This window comes from Canis lupus, chromosome X (genome assembly GCF_003254725.2).
Source record: "Canis lupus dingo isolate Sandy chromosome X, ASM325472v2, whole genome shotgun sequence".
Lineage (NCBI taxonomy): Eukaryota > Metazoa > Chordata > Mammalia > Carnivora > Canidae > Canis > Canis lupus.
In genome coordinates this window covers 118,438,944-118,456,722 of record NC_064281.1, presented here as the reverse complement: position 1 = coordinate 118,456,722, position 17,779 = coordinate 118,438,944, and the positions used below count along the sequence as shown (strand labels likewise).

Below are 17,779 nucleotides of genomic sequence, written 5' to 3'. Positions count from 1 at the left end.
TTTTGAGCATATACATAGGAGTGGAACTGATAGTCATATAAATTAAATAAAAGTAAAAAATATAACTATAAATTTTAAAAAGCTTAACTTTTTGACAAACTGATAGACTTTTACCACTGGCAAACATCTTTCACAACAGCTGCACCATTTTTCATTCCTACCACCAATGTGCCAGACAGTAATATTCCATTATATGTATAAATTCTTTTTTTTTTTTTTTATGTATAAATTCTTTATCCATTCATCTATTGATGGACATCTTGGTTCTTTTCAACAAGGTATTTACCCAAAGGATACCAACATAATTATCCAAAGGGGCATCTTCCCTCCATAGACTCTTTATTTACTTATTTATTTATTTATTTTTTATTAGATTTATTTATTTATTCATGAGAAATACAGAGAGAGAGTTAGAGACATAAGCAGAGGGAGAATCAGACTCCCTGTGGAACTCGATCCCAGGACCTTGGGATCACCACCTGAGCCAAAGGCAGATGCTCAACACCTGAGCCACCCAAGCGTCCCTCCATATACACTTTGGAATCAGCTTTTCCATTTCTTCAAGCAGGATTGTTGGGATTTCTTATTGGGATTGTATTCATTATTTTTTTAGATTTCATGTTCTTTTATTATTATTTTTTTAATAAACTCATTTTTTATTGGTGTTCAATTTACCAACATACAGAATAACACCCAGTGCTCACCCCATCAAGTGTCCCCCTCAGCGCCCGTCACCCATTCACCCCCACCCCCCGCCCTCCTCCCCTTCCACCACCCCTAGTTCGTTTCCCAGAGTTAGGAGTCTTTATGTTCTGTCTCCCTTTCTGATATTTCCTACCCATTTCTTCTCCCTTCCCTTCTATTCCTGTTCACTATTATTTATATTCCCCAAATGAATGAGAACATATAATGTTTGTCCTTCTCCGATTGACTCATTTCACTCAGCATAATGCCCTCCAGTTCCATCCATGTTGAAGCAAATGGTGGGTATTTGTCGTTTCTAATGGCTGAGTAATATTCCATTGTATACATAAACCACATCTTCTTTATCTATTCATCTTTCGATGGACACCTTTAAATAAAAGATCTGTAATGCTACCCCGACTTTTATTTTTTATTTTAGTAGTTGAGTCTTCTTTTTTCTCTCTTACTAAATGTGTGTCAATATTTTTTATCTTTTCAACGAAACAGCTTTGCTTAGTTGTCACTTAGTGATTCGGTGGAAGTTTCCTTCAAAGTATGGAATCAAAATTAAAATCCCAGTCTTTGCAGCTGTTCTTTCAGTTTGTGTTAGGCCATACCACACTATGCCACATCACAGAATGTGACCTAGTATACTGTCTTCATTTCCAGGCAATTTGAGAGTTTTTGTGATTATAGCAATACCTTCAACATTCTTCAGGTATTAATATGGAAAACTTTACACAATATGGAAAACTTTATGGAATAATCTAATTGTTATTATATCATTTATATTATTGATATACTTATATATTTACATTTATTATTAACTTATATGTAATTTCCATTATAATTATATATTATAATTATATATCATTATATTATAATTATATCATTTGTATTATTATATAAATAATAAATGTGATTTTCATAATATAGTAATAATAAAGCTTTACACAATAATAATACTATGGAAAACTTTACACAATATTAATATGTCACAATTACACAATAGCAGAGTTTGAAATAGGCAATTTTATGCGATTTATTTAAGGAATGCTTGAGAGTATAATTATTACTTGATTGTTCATAACCAGTCAAAGTATCAACTCATGATTTCCAATGATGTATCACCTTTAATCTGAGAACTTGGGCACATTTCACAATTTCTAATTAGGCTTTCCAACACTCACTGGAGAGTGTATATCATCATATAACTTGGTTTTAAGGATGAGTAACATAAAGCAGGGTTGTCAGCTGTTGAATCTGAGGGGTGTCTATTTTCATCCAGCTATCCTGCCCTCCTTCTGGGTAGAATCTAATTGCCAGCCTCGAGGAGCTTCCCAGTGACTATTCAAATACAGAATAAAGAAAAAGACTGAGGCACCAAAAGCTCATATATCATGCCCTGAGTCATAAAGCTAAATAAAGGTGAGGAAACAAAGACTCATCTTGGGGTCCAGCTTACCCTGTAGCTCATGCTCTGGTAGAAAGAAATACTTTCCAGACAGATAAGGAAGACCAAAGTTAGTTACAGGTGATCTCAACCCCCAAAAGCATCAAAAGTTGAATTTTTCACCAGTTCACACAAATAACGGGTACTCTTGACCTTTCAAGAGCTCCATAGACAGGGGCCAGGTAGCCTTATCAGAGTCCAGAGGCTAGAGGGCAGGCATAGCTTTGATGAGGTTCCAAGGAGTTCTGGAGCTGAACGGATGCTTAGCCCATCCACAAATTCTATTTCAGCAGCTCCATCAGAGATAACCATGATAACCCAGCAGAGACAACAGGACACTGACATATAAACAACGTCCAAATCTCAAGGTTTTTCACTGTAGAGGAGGAAGCTATAGTGATGTATATGGTGGAGGATTAGAGCCAAAAACATCAGTAAAAACTCTTATGTAGCTTAATGCACATATAGATGATTACATCTAAACTTTGTATATATATGTGAATACACACAGGGTAGTGAACACATGTGTAATTTCTTCCTTGTCAGCCAAGGAGCCCTAGGAGCAATGACCACAGATGCAATGTGTGTACGTAGTGCACAGACCTAGGTTTCGCATACTTTTCTACAGTAAATGGAACAAGGGCTCCATGGAAAAATTGTTGATTCTGGAAATGGGATAGGGAAATATGTAAGATGAGGCTGAAGCAACTTGTAGTGCCTGAAAATAAAGAAATGCTAAAAAAAAAATTACATTAAAAACAAACTAATGAAAACATTTCCAGGGGCGTGAGGCAGGTATACAAAAAGGGACCTAACAGGAAGAGCGCCCAGTGGCCAAACCTGGAACAAGTTAAACAACACAAATATATACAATTGTGTTGTATTTTAACCCAAAGTGTAATAGAAGTGCCCATGTGTCTGTACTGAGAAAAGAATTTGACTTATTAAACACATAAAATACAGGAAAATAGGCAGATCTCGCGAGTCCAGGGAGGGAGGACCCGCGAAAGGACCCAGGGAGCCTCCCACAGGTGTCCTCCTACCCCTGCCACGGGGAGCCCATCTCCCGCGGACATGCAACCAGCCCTTAGGGACCCCTGGCACGGGGTCCGGATGTGACGTGGGCCGACTTCCGCCTCGGAGGTCTGAGGGAGCGGAGGGCCTCGTGTGGGGGGTGCGTTGGGGTCCCCTGGAAGGAGGCCAGGCCCGGGCCGGCGGCAGCCAGGCAGCAGGTAGCCCCGGGAGGGGGCTCCGAGGGCGGGGGAGGGGCCCCGGAGGGCGGCGGGGGGTGGGGGGCCCTTTCTGAACCCTGAGAGACCACGCGGGGGAAGGCGGGGCCGCGGCGTGGAGCTGAGGCCTGGATGCCAGGGCCTGGGGCAGTGGCCTGAGAGGGGCAGGGACACAGGGAGTGCCGGTGGGGACGCGGTGACACGGCGGGGACCCAGGAGCCCAGGACAGAGGGGACCCGGCGGAGGTCAGGGCCCACGGTGAGCCCGGGAAGGCCACGAAGGAGCGGGATGAGGCCAGATGGTGGCGGCGGGTGAGGCAGACCTGGCACATCCGGGTACCCGAGAGCCTGAGGCCTGGTGTGGCGGGAGCAGACGCTGAGGGCTGAGGGGAGGGTCCCGGGGCTAAGGGGAGGCGAGGGATGGACCCTAAGAGGGACAGGGGGGACCCAGCGGAGGTCAGGGCCCACGGTGAACCCGAGAAGGCCGCCGAGGAGCGGGATGGGGCCGGATGGTGGCAGCAGGTGCGGCAGGCCTGGCACATCCGGGTACCCCAGAGCCTGAGTCCTGGTGTGGCGGGAGCAGACGCTGAGGTGGGCGGAGGGAGGGTTCCGGGGCTAAGGGGAGCGAGGGACGGACCCTGAGGGAGGACAGAGGGGACCCGGCGGAGGGCAGGGCCCACGGTGAGCCCGGGAAGGCCGCGGAGGAGCGGGATGGGGCCGGATGGTGGCGGCGGGTGCGGCAGGCCTGGCACATCCAGGTACCCGAGAGCCTGAGGCCTGGTGTGGCGGGAGCAGACGCTGAGGGAGGTGGAGGGAGGGTCCAAGGGCTAAGGGGAGGCGAGGGATGGACCCTGAGGGAGGACAGAGGGGACCCGGCGGAGGTCAGGGCCCACGGTGAGCCCGGGAAGGCTGCGGGGGAGCGGGACGGGGCCGGATGGTGGCGGCGGGTGAGGCAGGCCTGGCACATCCGGGAACCCGAGAGCCTGAGGCCTGGTGTGGCGGGAGCAGACGCTGAGGGGGGAGGGAAGGGTCCAGGGGCTAAGGGGAGGCGAGGGATGGACCCTGAGGGGGACAGAGGGGACCCGGTGGAGGGCAAGGCCCACGGTGAGCCCGGGAAGGCCGCGGAGGAGCGGGATGGGGCCGGATGGAGGCGGCGGGTGCGGCAGGCCTGGCACATCCGGGTACCCGAGAGCCTGAGTCCTGGTGTGGCGGGAGCAGACGCTGAGGGGGGGGAGGGTCCAGGGGCTAAGGGGAGGCGAGGGATGGACCCTGAGGGGGACAGAGGGCACCCGGCGGAGGGCAAGGCCCACGGTGAGCCCGGGAAGGCCGCGGAGGAGCGGGATGGGGCCGGATGGTGGCGGCGGGTGCGGCAGGCCTGGCACATCCGGGTACCCGAGAGCCTGAGGCCCGGTGTGGCGGGAGCAGATGCTGATGGGGGCGGAGGGAGGGTCCAGGCGCTAAGGGGACTGAGGGATAGACCCTGAGGGGGACAGAGGGGACCAGGAGGAAGTCAGGGCCCTCGGTCAGCTCAGGAAGGCTGCGGGGGAGCGGGCGGGGCCGGATGGTGGCGGCGGGTGCGGCAGGCCTGGCACATCCAGGTACCCGAGAGCCTGGGGCCTGGTGTGGCGGGAGCAGATGCTGAGGGGGGAGGAGAGGGTCCCGGGGCTATGGGGACTGAGTGATGGACCCTGAGCAGGACAGAGGGGAACCTGTCGGAGGGTCACAAGGGCTGTGAAGCCCCCCGGGGGATAGGGACTTGCCCTCACGTGGGAGTATGGGTGCTCAGACTTCCATATCTGGGTCTCCCGAGACACTGGGGGCCCCTGGCGTCAGGAGCAGGGCCTAGGATATATGCCCAGAGGGGAGGGCCCCGGGTGCTGCTGGGATTCCCGGTGAGGATGCGGAAGAGGCCCGGGGGACCCCGCACCCCAGCCCAGAGTCAGTCCCGGGAAGGTCGTGGGTGGGGGATGGGAACACGTGGTGAGGCCCCACTTCCGCATCGGGGATCTGAGAGACCAGGGGGCTTGTGTTCAGAGCAGGGCCTCCCTGAGGGGGCAGACGGAGGGCCAGGTCCTTCAGGGTTCCTGGCAGGGATGTCCATGGAGGAGGGAGGGACCCTGCACCCCAGTCCACAGTCAGTCCTGGGAGGCAGGCCGAGGGGAGCCAGGCAGAGGCCCAGGCGCCCAGGGGGTCCCACCAGCAGGCGTGGAGAAGGGCCCAAGGAGTCTGTCCCCGCCCCCCAGCTCAGCCCCCTCTGTGAGCCCTGGGAAGCCCCCAGGCTGGGTCACTTTCTTGATGGAAAGGCGGTCACTCCCTGTCCCGGTTGGTGTCTGGGCGGAGGGGAGGACCTTGGTGTGAGCGCCCTGGCCTCCGGAAGGCTGCCCGAGGGGTCTGGGGTCTGCTAGGGGTGGAGGCGTGGACCCCCGATGGACTGAGACCCCCGAGGGAGTGGATCCCCCAGGAGCCCCCAGCACTGTGACCCTGCCCCTGCTTCAGCCTCTGGTGACTGCCGGGGGATGGACAAGTCCTGAGGTGGGGGATGGACAAGTCCTGAGGTGCGTGGCGGCTGTTGTGACGGGGCCTCCCACACTGTGGCCACTGGGCGGGAGCATTGCCTCCACAGGGTGTAGGGGGCAGTGGGGTCGGGTGGGCTTGGGGGACAATGGCCACGTGAGGCTGGCAGCCAAGGCGAGGTCCACAGGGGCACTACAGCCCTAGGGACACAGACTAGACTGGGTCCTGGGAGCACTCGGGGTCTGATGACCACCTGGGGCGCGCTCTGGCTTGCCAGCCAAGTCTCCTAGAGCCTGGGGGCTTGGTGGAAGGAGCGGGGTTGGAGCCCGCCCAGGGCTGACCTAGGGCCTGAGGGGATTGAAGGTGAGGACCACAGGGAGGAGTGACGGACCCTGGGCCCCAGCAGGTGCAGCCCAGGGAGGAAGGAGGACCCGTGCAAGATGAGCCCATGCTGCCGTCCTGATGTCCACGTCTGGGTGTTAGGGCCTCAGGGCTTGTGCTTCAGTGGAGCAGGGCCTCGGGGGTGGTTGGAGAGGGTGTGGTTGGAGGGCACACAGCCTGCTGGGAATCAGGGTGAGGACCCTGGGGACGGCGTGGCTGGCCCCACCACACCCATGAGCAAAGAAGCCAGTGCAGTGGAGGGGGGCCTTGTCCTGTGGGCAGCCCACTGAGGATGGGAAAGCACTGGCCCTCAGTGGCATGCTCACTTGTCCCTGGGGCGGGTGGGCAGCAGGAAGGTGGGCTTACCTGGGGTTGGTATGGTCTTGGTGTGAGGGGCACATGTCCTCTATGGGAGGCTGAGGGCCCATAGGAAGAGCAGTCCCTGGCAGGATAATGCTGAGGACACTCTCGGGAGCCTGAGGGCATGAATCCCCAGGACACAGGGGCCGGGCAACAGGCCAGCCCTTCTTGATCTTGCTGGGAGTCTGGGGGGGTTTGTGTCTGTGACCTGCCTGGATGGGGACACAGGACATGACAGGGTACCTCCTCCTGCTCCTCTCCCAATTCTCAAGGAGGTGAGGACCCCACTGGGAGAGGTCCCAGTCAGAGCTTGTGAGCAAGCCCACCTGGGGGGTAGATGCCCAGGACTCTCAGGGCCTGCCAGGTGTCAGTGTGGGGACCCCCGCCCACCCCACATTGAAGTGGTGAGTGGCTCCTAAGCCAGCCCTCAGGCACAGGAGGGGATAGTCCAGATATCTGGGTACCCTCCTGGGTACCCTGGGATGGGAAACCGGGGTGGGACCTGTCCCAAGGAGCCCCTCCTCCTCTTCAGATCCCTGGGCTCGGGGGTGGAGGGGAGGGCCAGGGCCTGAGGGTCTAGACTCAGGTCAGCAGAGGAGGCGGGTGTCCTGCCCTGGCCCTGGTCCAGGACCTGGCGGGGATCGAAATGAAAAATGAGGGGATGCCTCCCACAGCAGGATCCCTAGGGACCAGGCCACCCGGACCCCTTGTGAGGGCCATTGGGAGAGGCGGACGGGTGGGCCAACTGATTTCTCTGGACTTTGGCTGGTGAGGGGTCGTGTCAGAGGCCCTTGCAAGGAAGGGCAAGGAGAGTGGCATCAGGGCTAGCTGGGGAGTCTTCCCAAGGTTATGTGGGGTCCAGGTGAAGAGCGAGAGATGCCCCATCCTAGTCCAGATGGAAGCAGGAGCTGGGCCATCCCTTGTGCATGATCCAAGAGGAGTCCTGGAGACTTTGGCAGGTGTGGCCAGGGCTAGGCACCTGGCTTCCTCCTGTGCAGGGTCGGGGCCCTGTGTTCCTGCATGGACATTTGGCCTGAGAAGGACAGGGCCGGGGCAGACCCTTGAGAGGCCCAGGCTGGGACTGTCCCACCTGGACTACAAAGGACATCCCAGAGTGGGAGCCAGCCGTCCTGTCCACACTGGGCCCCAGGGCTGGGCTGGCAGTCTGCACCCTGAGGACCCTCCTCCTTCCCTCGTGCAGGGACTTCAAGAACTGGCAGCGGAGGCCTCGGTCTGAGGCGCGGGTCCCTCAGGACACAGAGCAGAGGAGGCACGGGCCAGAGCCACTTGTCCAGGTGAGGTGCACGCTCTCTCTGAGCCTGATGTCGAGGGTTCTACCAGCCCAACAAGGGGAGCCCTCTGCAGGGGAGTCCGGCATGGCCCCCTGTCAGCCCTGTCCCCTCAGGGTGTCTTGGCCGGGTTGCTCCCTGACAAGCTCTCCCTCCTCTCTCTTCAGGTTCAGCCTGAATCTGACACCATGCCCCTAGGGAAGAGCAGCGAGCTTTGGAAGCAGGGAGAAGACCTATAGGAGGCCCAGGGCCTGGTGGATGCCCAGCTGTCTGGGGCTGAGGAGGAGGAGGAAGGGGAGGAGGAGGCTCCAACTCCCCCCTCTATCCCATCTCCCCCATACCACCTATCTCATCTCTCTCTATCCTCCTCCTCCTGCTCCTCCTTGTCTTCCCCTTCCTTGTCCTCTGGCATGGTCTTTGGCCCCCCAGAGGAGGGGTCTGCTGCTCCAGGGGCCCTGAGTGCTCCCCAGGGCTCTCAAAGTGCCGAACCCTCCCCGAGTGATGGGGCAGCTGGTGGCCTTGGCCAGCCTGAGCCTCCTGGCCCCAGTGGCCCAGGGGAGGCAGGAGACGAGGAGCCCTTGGTGGAGGGCAATTTCCACATGAAGACGGCTACACTGGTAATGTTCCTACTCCTCAAGTATCGCAACAAGCAGCCCACCAGCAAGGCAGAGATGCTGGAGATCTTCATCCCAGAATATCAGGACGACTTCCCCGCCATCATGAGCCAAGCATCCATCTACTTGCGGCTGGTCTTTGGCCTAGATGTGACTGAAGTAGATCCCAGCGAGCACTCCTACGTCCTCAACCCCATCCTGGGCCTCACCTGGGATGGGATGCTGAGCGATCAGTGGGGCCTGCCCAAGACTGGCCTCCTGGGGCTGGTCCTGGGGTTGATCCTCCTGCAGGATGGGTGTGTCCCCGAGGAGGAGGTGTGGGAGGCTCTGGGAGTCATAGGGGTGTACGATAGCCAAGAACACATCGTCTATGGGGAGCCCAGGGACCTCCTCACCAACGTCTGGGTGCAGGAAGGCTACCTGGAGCGCCGGCAGGTGGCGGGCAGCGACCCTGCCCGCAACGAGTTCCTGTGGGGGCCCAGGGCCTCCGAGGAAACCAGCAAGTTGCAGGTCATGATCTACATGCTCCAGGTCGGTAGCAACAACCCGGGGTCCTCCCTGGTCCTGTGAGAAAAAATTATGAGATAAGGGAGAGGGGACCACAGCTCCAGAGGCGGCCAGACCCTTTCCAAGCTTTTTTGGGGCTGATATGAAGGGAGGGCTTAGGGTGCTTCCTCCCGGTGTTGTCCTGTTGGGTGTGTAAAGCAGAAGACCTGGGCGTTCTCTGGAGTTAAGGGCCAGTGCAGGTAGGGGGAAAGCAGGTCCAAGAGCCTCTGGGGGCCTGGACTCTGCGATGACCCCGACATCCAGAGTTTGGTTTTTGTGAGGAAGCTCCCCATGTTTGTTCCCTGAGATAGAAGGTTCCCGCAGCCCAGTGTGTGAGTGACTCGCACCTCGTCGCGTTCGTACTTCCCCTGTTCAAGATTTAAGTGTTCTGTCATGTCCTGGATACAAGTTAGGAGACCCTCCCTCCTTGTTTGGGTTCTGGATGAAATCACAGGTCAATGGCGATGGAATCTATTGGAAAGGCCAAGAGTGGAGCAGGCAAGTGTTGGAGTGTGGAAATAGGAAAATAAACCTTGTTCACTTTTGCTTCTTACCCTTGCCGTGTGCCACTTTTTCCATAGTAAAGTCGATGTGTGCTCCTACATTCACTTGGATTTTCAGGAATGGGAAAGAAGGGTCCTGTCTGATGCCAAGGATCCCTGCCGGCAGCTCCCTCACGGCCACACAGCAGCTGAGCTCTGCTCCCTGCAAGGCCCTGTGTGTGAGCAGTGAGGTCACGAGTGGCCTTTGGTCACGCCACCTTCGGGGACTCTGTCAAGTGACCAATGTCCCGAAGGAATGCAGGGAGGGTGCCCTGAGCCCTGCGCTAGCCTTCCAGCCCTGAGCTTTCCTGGAATTGTGGGAGCTCTGAGTTGCCCCCAGCAGGACAAGAAGCCTGCCCTGGTGTCTCGGCCATTGAATCCTATGTAGTCTGGGAGGGTCGTGTGCAGACAGCTCATTCTGTTCTGTTTCTCTTCGGTTCCCCTTGTTCTCTTATCCTGGGATATGTCACGGGAACAGGAAATTCTTAGGGCAGGGGGTGTGGTGGTGGATGTTACAATAAGGCTGGATCTTTTCCCAACCACTAACGGTCCTCAGTTGAACAGTGGTCCCGTGTGCCGGTCTCTCCTGAAATGGGATAGTAGCAGAGAATGGCAGGTGGCAGTGCATCAGGGGATAGAGCACATTGTCAGCCCATGGAGATTTTCGAGGTTCTTGCCATGAGATGTGCAGCAAGGTGCTAGGAGTGAGGAGGGATCGCTGCCCCTGAACCACCAGCCATGTGAGTGTGCAAAGTAGTGACAATCAGTTGTGAACCTGCCTTGGAAGCACCCGACCCACAGCCGGTGGGCACTTGGGGGCATTCTGTAGAGACTCCTAACTCTGGTAAAAGAACTACGGGTGGTGGAAGGGGAGAAGCGCGGGGGGTGGGGGTGACTGCGTGGCGGACACTAAGGAGGGCACTTGACGGGTTGAGCACTGGGTGTTATTCTGTATGTCGGCAAATTGAACACCAATAAAAAACAAATTTATTATTAAAAAAAAAGGAAGCACCCGCCCCGAGCCGGTGGGCACTTGGGATCATTCTCAGACGAGCCTCTGTGCCCCACAGAGAGGGCCGGTGGGCAGTCCTTCCTGCCACATGACGCTCGGGTCCCTGAAACCCGGCCATTAATCCCCTCAGGTCCCACACGAGGCTCATTCAGGAGGCCGGCAGCCTGCATCCCGATGGCCGGGCCGGGATTGGGGCATCCTGCTCCTGGAGCCCAGCCGGCAGCCCCCAGGGCCCCTGCTGCCTGCCCTTCCCTGTCTCTCCTGACCATGGCCTCAGCCTGAAGACCTTGGGGCTTGGTCCTGTCTCCCCATTGCCAACCGCTCCCTCCGCAGTGCTGCTGCTCATAGGCCCTCATCTTGCTGTGAGCGTCCCCAGATGGGGATCCCCTGTCTGCCTACCTGTGCTCCTGGGGGTGCTGACCAGGCCACGCCCACGGTGCACATCCTAGGGGCGGGTAAATGACACTCCTAGCCTGGTGACTATGGAGACTGTGCCTGGTGGTTTTTGTTAGAGAACTTCTGGGTCATAGCCACTGCTCCGTGAAGCTGATGTCCTCGTGAAGGCCCCTGCCAGGTTAGCTTTCTGAGGCTGAGCCAGGGAGGGAGTGTGGACTTCTCTGGCATCCCCAGAGCCGCCTGGGACCCTAGGGTCCTGAAACGGGCTGTTTGAGCAGAGGAAAGTGTAGTGGGTGACGGCAGTGGCCACCCGGATGCTCCCCCACACCGCACAGGCCACAGGCTCACAGGAGGATTTTGCAGGCAGCCGAGCAGGAGGGCCTTGGGTCCCCAGGATGCAGGCTGTGCAGAAGGTTGGCCACCCCACAAGAGGGGAAGGAGGAGTACCCGTCATCCTGAGGCTGGTGTCCTTGGCACAAGTCCCTGTGGAACAGTTGCAGTTGGATGTGGGGACCCTGCATGCTGTCCTGGGAAGGAATTGACTGCTGGGGCCCGGGGTTTGATCCAGGCCACCATGGACTGCTGATGCACAGTACTCAGGACGCCCGAGCACCAGCACGAGGGTCCTTGGGGAGCAAGCATCTCCGAGGTGCCAACTCCTGTTCCACAATGTCTGCCATCACACACAGCGGCCAGGTGTCTGGCAGTTGTCACCAGGCCACAGTGGATTATGCACTAGGTCCCCTGTCCTCTGCAGGAAGTCCTAACATTCTCCTAATGCCCTGATCGGTGCCCTGACAGCCTGGCAGGAAGCGCCTTGGCCACGGTCCTGCTCCTCAGGAGCCCCCGTGCCCAGCGATGGCAAAGCCTGCTCTGAATGCACTCCCGTGGCGGGGCTCTGAACTGTTCGCTGGCCTCTACCTGCCTGTCCTGTGTGACAAATACTGCTGGCACCTGCACTGAGGTCATTCCTGGGACCGTCCTGGGCCTCCCTACCTGTCCTCAGGCCCGGAGCTGCCCAGCCACGCTGGCCCTGCCCCCAGAGAGAGGGGGTGTGCCAAGAATCCCCAGGACCATCCCCCATGTGGATGCAGTGCGGGTCCTGAGACCCCCTGGGTGGAGTCTTGACCTGCTGGTCTGCTGGGTGGCTGTTGTGCGGCTTTTCCAGGGCAGTGAGCCTGCGGGACGATGTGGGGCCCCAGTCAGCTGGTAGAGAAGGGCCAGTATGGGCTAGGGTCAAGTCTGAACGCCAGGGCGACCCTCAAGGAGTCACAGCTCCTCCAGCCCCGTACGTGTGCGATCCTCTCCCTCCTCACACACTCGGTCCTGCCCCCACGCTGCCCCGGGGCCTCGCATCCAAGTAAGAATGACGGTGACCCTGAGGCGCTAAGAGACCGTGTGGGTGGCGGCCCGAATTAGGCTGCTGGTGGCATTGGTGCCCGGCACTCCCACGGTCCCCCAATCATGGGACGTGGAGTGTTGGCACGATGTCCTCCCCAGAGGACCGCTGGACTCTTACTGATGGCAGGGAAGACCCTGAGGCCCAAGCCACCAGGCTTCACCCTTGGCAGGCGCTCAGTAGAACGGGGCGTTGTACGGATCCCCCTGCCCCCGATGGATGCTCCGCAAGGCTGACCCTGTGCACAGTCACATGGGTCACACGGTCACAATGGTGACACGGGCATAGTCTCCCTGCAACGTCAAGCATTGCTGTGTGTTGGGCACGGTGACGCCCGGACATACAAGGCCCGGTCCACAACGGCATCCACAGACCCTGGGGCCGTTAGCATGTGTCGCAGGCCTGCTTTCCCCCGGTGTGGAGATTGGGAACCAGGCAACGCTCGTCTTCTGATCCCCCGGCCTCGGACGGAGGGAGGTCCTGCTCTCCCGCTGAGGATGTGTTACCCAGGCCCGTTCCCCTCCCAGGTCACAAGTGAGCAAACTTGGTACCTATTGCCTGGAGCCGGCTAGCATGACTGTCTGGCCCCTGGACGGGACACGGAGAGTCCCGTGGGCTGGGCCAGCCTCTAACATCCCTGGGCTTCCTGTCCTGCTGAGGACACTCTGCCCAGAGCTCTGGGAGCACCGTTTGGTCCAGCTGAAGGCTGTGTGGACGATGCCTGCACCACTGCATTGCCAGGGATGTTCTAATGCCCCCTTCCCTGGACGGGCCCCTCCTGAGCATCTGGTTTATTCCAGGTTGCAGGGACACAACTAGTCAGCAGGTGGCTCATGGGGTGCTGAACTGGGTCCTCAAGACGCCCTGGCTGAGGACAGCACCCACCCAGCACCCGTCAGCCAGGGCAGGGCCGGAGGAGACCTTGCTGTCCGTGGGCTCTTCGGACAAGGCCTCAGAGGCCAGGCAGGGCCCGCGGGGGATTCTTCCACTGGTGAGGTTGGCGAGGAGCTCTGCGCAGACGCAGGTGGCAGAGACACCTTTGTGCCGGGAAGGCCCCTTGGGACCCCCACGTGGAAGCTGCCAATGGACCTGGGCCCCGAGGATGCCCCTGTGGCAGTCCGGCTGTGCAGGAGCAAGGTGGGTTGTCACCTGGCCAGGGCCTATGTGGAGGGAATGTGTCCTGAGTTGTGCGCGATGCGGAGGAGGCCAGAGTGGAAGCGGGGTCCGGCAACGAGCCGCCTGGGGGACAGAAGGCTGGAGTCACCCTGCGGATCCTTACATGTCCTGCCGCCCTGTCCATGTGTGTGTTGGCTTCGGCTCCTGCTTTTTAAAACGTGTTCATCATCCATTGAGTTCTCATTTCCGTGGACTAGATGTCGGAGAGTCTCGTGTGCACAGAAAGTGTGCTTGCCTTGCACAGAGTCTCCGGACCCTGCCGCCCCTGTTCCCCTGGTACTAGCATTGCAGATCTTGGGTCAGGGAGTTACGACTCGAGAGCTCTCTTCCTTGGGATAGTATGAGCTCAAGGTCACCAGGTCCTCAGATTGCCTCCGTTTTCTGCTTGCTACGCATGTTTCCATTCCAGCATCCCGTCCAGGGTGCCCCACCCCAGTGGGTGGTCGCGGCGTCTCCCTAAGCCTCCCCTTGGCTGCGGGAGTCTCTTGGATGCTGGTGTTGATGAGCTTGCCATTTCTGAGAAGTCTAGTCGCAGGCGCGGTAGGATGTCTGTCACCTGGGGTTGGAGAGATTTCTCCAGGCTTAGAGGGAGGCTAAGAGAGCCTCCCTCTCTTCCTGGAGAGGAAGAGCACAGAGGAAAAGTGCATTTGTAGCATGCAGTCGGGAGGGTGAGGACAGATTAGGAGGAGGGTTTGCCTCTGTCCATGTTGACCTTGACCTTGTGGGGGAGGCAGAGGAGGTCAGGTGTCCCCAATGCAAAGTGACTCTTGGGCGTGCCTCTTCCACATTGTCCTGTGTGGCAGGAGGTCACCGCACAGCTCACCTCTGGGGTGAGGGACGATGCTCCCCCTCTTTGAGGGCAGAGTATCTACCCTGGTTCTCCAGAGTGTTCCCGTAGGGCAAATTTGTCTACTCCCATACAATTTTTCCTTTCCCATTCCATCACGTACTTCTCTCACTAGGGACTCAGGATGTTTCTTTGAGTTGTAGGTTACATTCCTAAATGACTTTATTTGGTCGGTCAGCTGCTCCCGCGTCACTCTTTGGAGGGTGTCTCAGTTTCCCTTTGATGAACAATGTAGTTGGATTGGAGTTTTGTTTTGTTTATTGGTTTTTGGTTTCTTTGTAACCAGGTCCCTACTTGGAGGCACCACAAGATGCTCCAGATGCTCCAGGCTCCTTGGGAAATTAGAATATATGGATTTCTAGATTTCTAGATCTGTGTCTATATTATGTCTGACTCTCTCTCCATCTCTGTCTTTTTCTCCATTGCACAGGTGTCTGCCCCCGCTTCCTGACACAGGCTCCTCAAGCCCTTGTCCATGTGGGTGCTAGGAGGCTCTTTTGCCCTACCATGTAATCCTTGACCTGTGCTTTGACACAGGGCTCCTAAGCCCTTGTCAGCTCCCAAGCTATAGGAGCACGAGGGGCACCTCTTGTCCTAACCAGGGGCCCCGAGGGGGGCTCCGGATGACCCCGGATGGGGATTGCTCACCAGAGAGACTAACCATGATTAGACGGTTGGAACGTTCAGCCCCATCCCACCATTCTCCAGAGCATGGGAGGCCCGGACAAGCAATCAATAATCAGTCATGACAGCATGAGGAAGCCTCCATGAAATCCCAATATTAATGGGGTTTGGGGGCTTCCAGGCTTCCTCTACATTCCAGGAGAGTGGTGCCACCCAAGTCCTCAGGCACAGGTGGGCCTGTGCTCGGGATCCTCCCAGACCTCCCCTCAGTGTTGTCTTCACCTGGCCACTCCTGCCCTCTACTAGAAGAGTAAACATGTTCCTCTGAGTTCCTTGAGCTGTTCTAACAAACAGTCAGCTCCACGATGGGAGGGCCGAGGGAACCTCTGATTTGTAGCCCTCTCAGGCAGAGCCGTGGGGAACCTGAGGACCTGCTCCCTGGGACTGGCATCGACGTTGGGTGACGGTCTTGTGGGCCTGAGCCCCTGATCCAAGGGGTGTGGTGCTGTCTCCGGGTAGAGAGTGTGGGAAGTGAACCAATAGTGGAATCGGGACACCCAGCTGGTGTTGCAGAGAATCGCTTGGTGCGAGGGGTGGGGGAGGGAAAGCCCACAGAAGTGTTAGATGTGTTTGGGGTGTGGCCAGGGTGTTGGGATAGAAGACAAGAACGTGTGGGGAACGTGACGTTCTTTTAGACTTTAGAGTGTTGTCAGTGCGGCAGGAGAGAAAGAGAGGGCAGGGGAGAAGAGCGGAGGTCAGAGGCTTAGCACCCCCGTGGTCTGGCGGGTGTAACACGGTCTCTGACAAGGGCAGTGGACACCCTGGTCTCCCTTGGACAGGATCCCCTTTGCGTACCGTTTGACCCAGCCTCACTGTTGTCTCCATTCCCTTCACTCCTTCAAGTCACTGCGAGGCTTTAGAAATGTGGTCAGTGTTCCTCTGTCCGGGCTGGAAACAGAAAGTCTCTTCGCCCATCGGGCCCCTGGGAGCCCTTAGGGGCCTGGGATACTTGTTTTCTGCGTCCGTTATGATGGGGTGTAGCCGTGATTAGTTGGGGCCGCAGACAGCGGCTCACAAACCAGGAGAGGTCATTTCTCTCTCAAGTGGAAGCCACAGGTAGCTCAGGGCTGGTTTGCTGGTTCTGTTCATCCACCGAGTGCTTTGGAATCCTGAGTCCTTCTGGCTTCTTGCCTTTGTTTTCTCTTTAAGATTGCATCCATGTATTCATGAGAGACAAATACACACACACACACACACACAGAGAGAGAGAGAGAGCCAGAGGGAGAAGGAGAGGGAGAGGGAGAGGGAGAGGGAGAGGGAGAGGGAGAGGGAGAGGGAGAGGGAGAGGGAGAGGGAGAGGGAGAGGGAGAGGGAGAGGGAGAAGCAGGCTCCCCGAAGGTACACTCTCGTATGTGGGCTCTCTCTCTTTAGACAAGTGCGTGACACCGGAGTGCCACAGGGACAGGGTGGCACCGAATGGTTTCAGTGTCCTAATATATCCCCGGCCTTCCTCCATTGGGTCTTTGCCTGAACCCATGGCACTAGCCCATCTTGTCAACCCTTTTTGTCATTCAACTTATTCCAGATGCCACACGCCGGGATCCACAGGGGTGCACGACTGATTGGGAGTAATTCGAATGCTCTTTCTCTCTTGGTGAGTCTAGCTAAAGGTGGTTCACGTCTCTTGATCTTTTCAGAGAACAAACATTTGTTCACCTCAATCTTTTGTATTTCCTTTGTCTTTGTATGGCGTTTATGTGGGGCTGCAATGTCAGAGCTGTGCTCCCCCAACGGAGCCAGCCGGGCACCCTGTTGTCTCTCTGTTCTGTTTCACCTCTGTGCATTCTGTTCTCACTCACTCCCTTCCTTGTGCCTGGGGCTAGGTGTGTGGGGTTTGTGTTTGTGTTGTTGGGCCTTTATAGCTGGAGAATTCTCCGGGCTGCTTTGGCCTCAACCCATAAGTTTCAACACGCTTGCTGAAGTTTTTGTTCATTTCAAAGCATTTACCAGTTTCCTGTTGACTCCCGGGATGTCCACTGGTCATTGTTAGGGACCGAATCGCCGTGCCTCCCAGATTCACGTGTTGCCACCATACGCCCGCACCTCTGAGTGTGTGTGTTGCTGGACTTTGGGCCTCCCAAGTGCTGACGGGGTTCGGGCGGAGCCAGTGAACGTGACCTCTAAAGCCATATGGCTGGTGTCCTCAGGAAGAGTAGGTGGGGACGTGGGGAAGGGGACAGCGCCTACAGCATGCACACAAGCAGGGGGCCCATATGCAGAGGCAGCAAGAGCGGGGCCACCCATGGGAGGAACAGAGAGGTCGCGACCCTGCCAGCACCATACTTCGACTCCCGGGCTTCAGAACTGGGAAGGAACCCATAACTTTTGTCCTGGCAGCCAGGGCACATGCGCTTGGGCATGTGGGAGTGGGCTGCTTGACTTCCAGCTCTTTGAAAACTCGCACGTGGGCTCCGAGGGTCGAAGACCGCGCTCCTTCCTCCTTGGCCAGGAAACATCCGCTGTGTGACATTGGGGACAGGTGGTCACAACTGTTTTCCGGGCCCCGGGTCTTCTGGTGCTAAGCGAGGCGTGGGTTCCCCTCTTGAGCTCTGGGCTGCTTGGGCTCTGCTGTGTGGGAAGCTGGCTGAGTCCCCCAGCTCCTCATGTTCTTGCAGGTCTGGAGGCTCCAAGTCCAAGAACCAGGGGTTACACAT

The 17,779-nt window shown here is 56.9% G+C and overlaps 2 protein-coding genes across 6 annotated transcripts in view; both read left to right on the top strand.

Annotated features, from left to right (window-relative positions):
* Nucleotides 1-17,779, top strand: part of LOC112663549 (melanoma-associated antigen 10-like) — a 135,510-nt gene that overhangs the window by 40,578 nt on the left and 77,153 nt on the right. The window contains exons 1-3 of one of the 5 annotated variants that reach the window (XM_025452654.3): nt 3,201-3,369; nt 7,822-7,915; nt 8,077-9,054. In XM_025452654.3, coding sequence (XP_025308439.2) covers nt 8,320-9,054 — 735 coding nt within the window. In that variant the 5' untranslated portion in view covers nt 3,201-3,369; nt 7,822-7,915; nt 8,077-8,319. Of the gene's footprint in view, nt 1-3,200; nt 3,370-3,863; nt 3,888-4,236; nt 4,260-5,049; nt 5,921-7,821; nt 7,916-8,076; nt 9,623-17,779 lie in introns of those variants that run through there. The other 4 variants (XM_035711839.1, XM_049107692.1, XM_025452789.3 and 1 more) reach the window with 4 other exon arrangements.
* The window catches only part of LOC112651674 (melanoma-associated antigen 10-like), a 126,198-nt gene continuing 111,862 nt past the window's right edge, over nt 3,444-17,779 (top strand). Inside the window, exon 1 of the mRNA XM_049107687.1 lies at nt 3,444-3,624. The gene's annotated coding sequence lies outside the window, so the exon portion shown is untranslated. The remainder of the gene's footprint in view (nt 3,625-17,779) is intronic.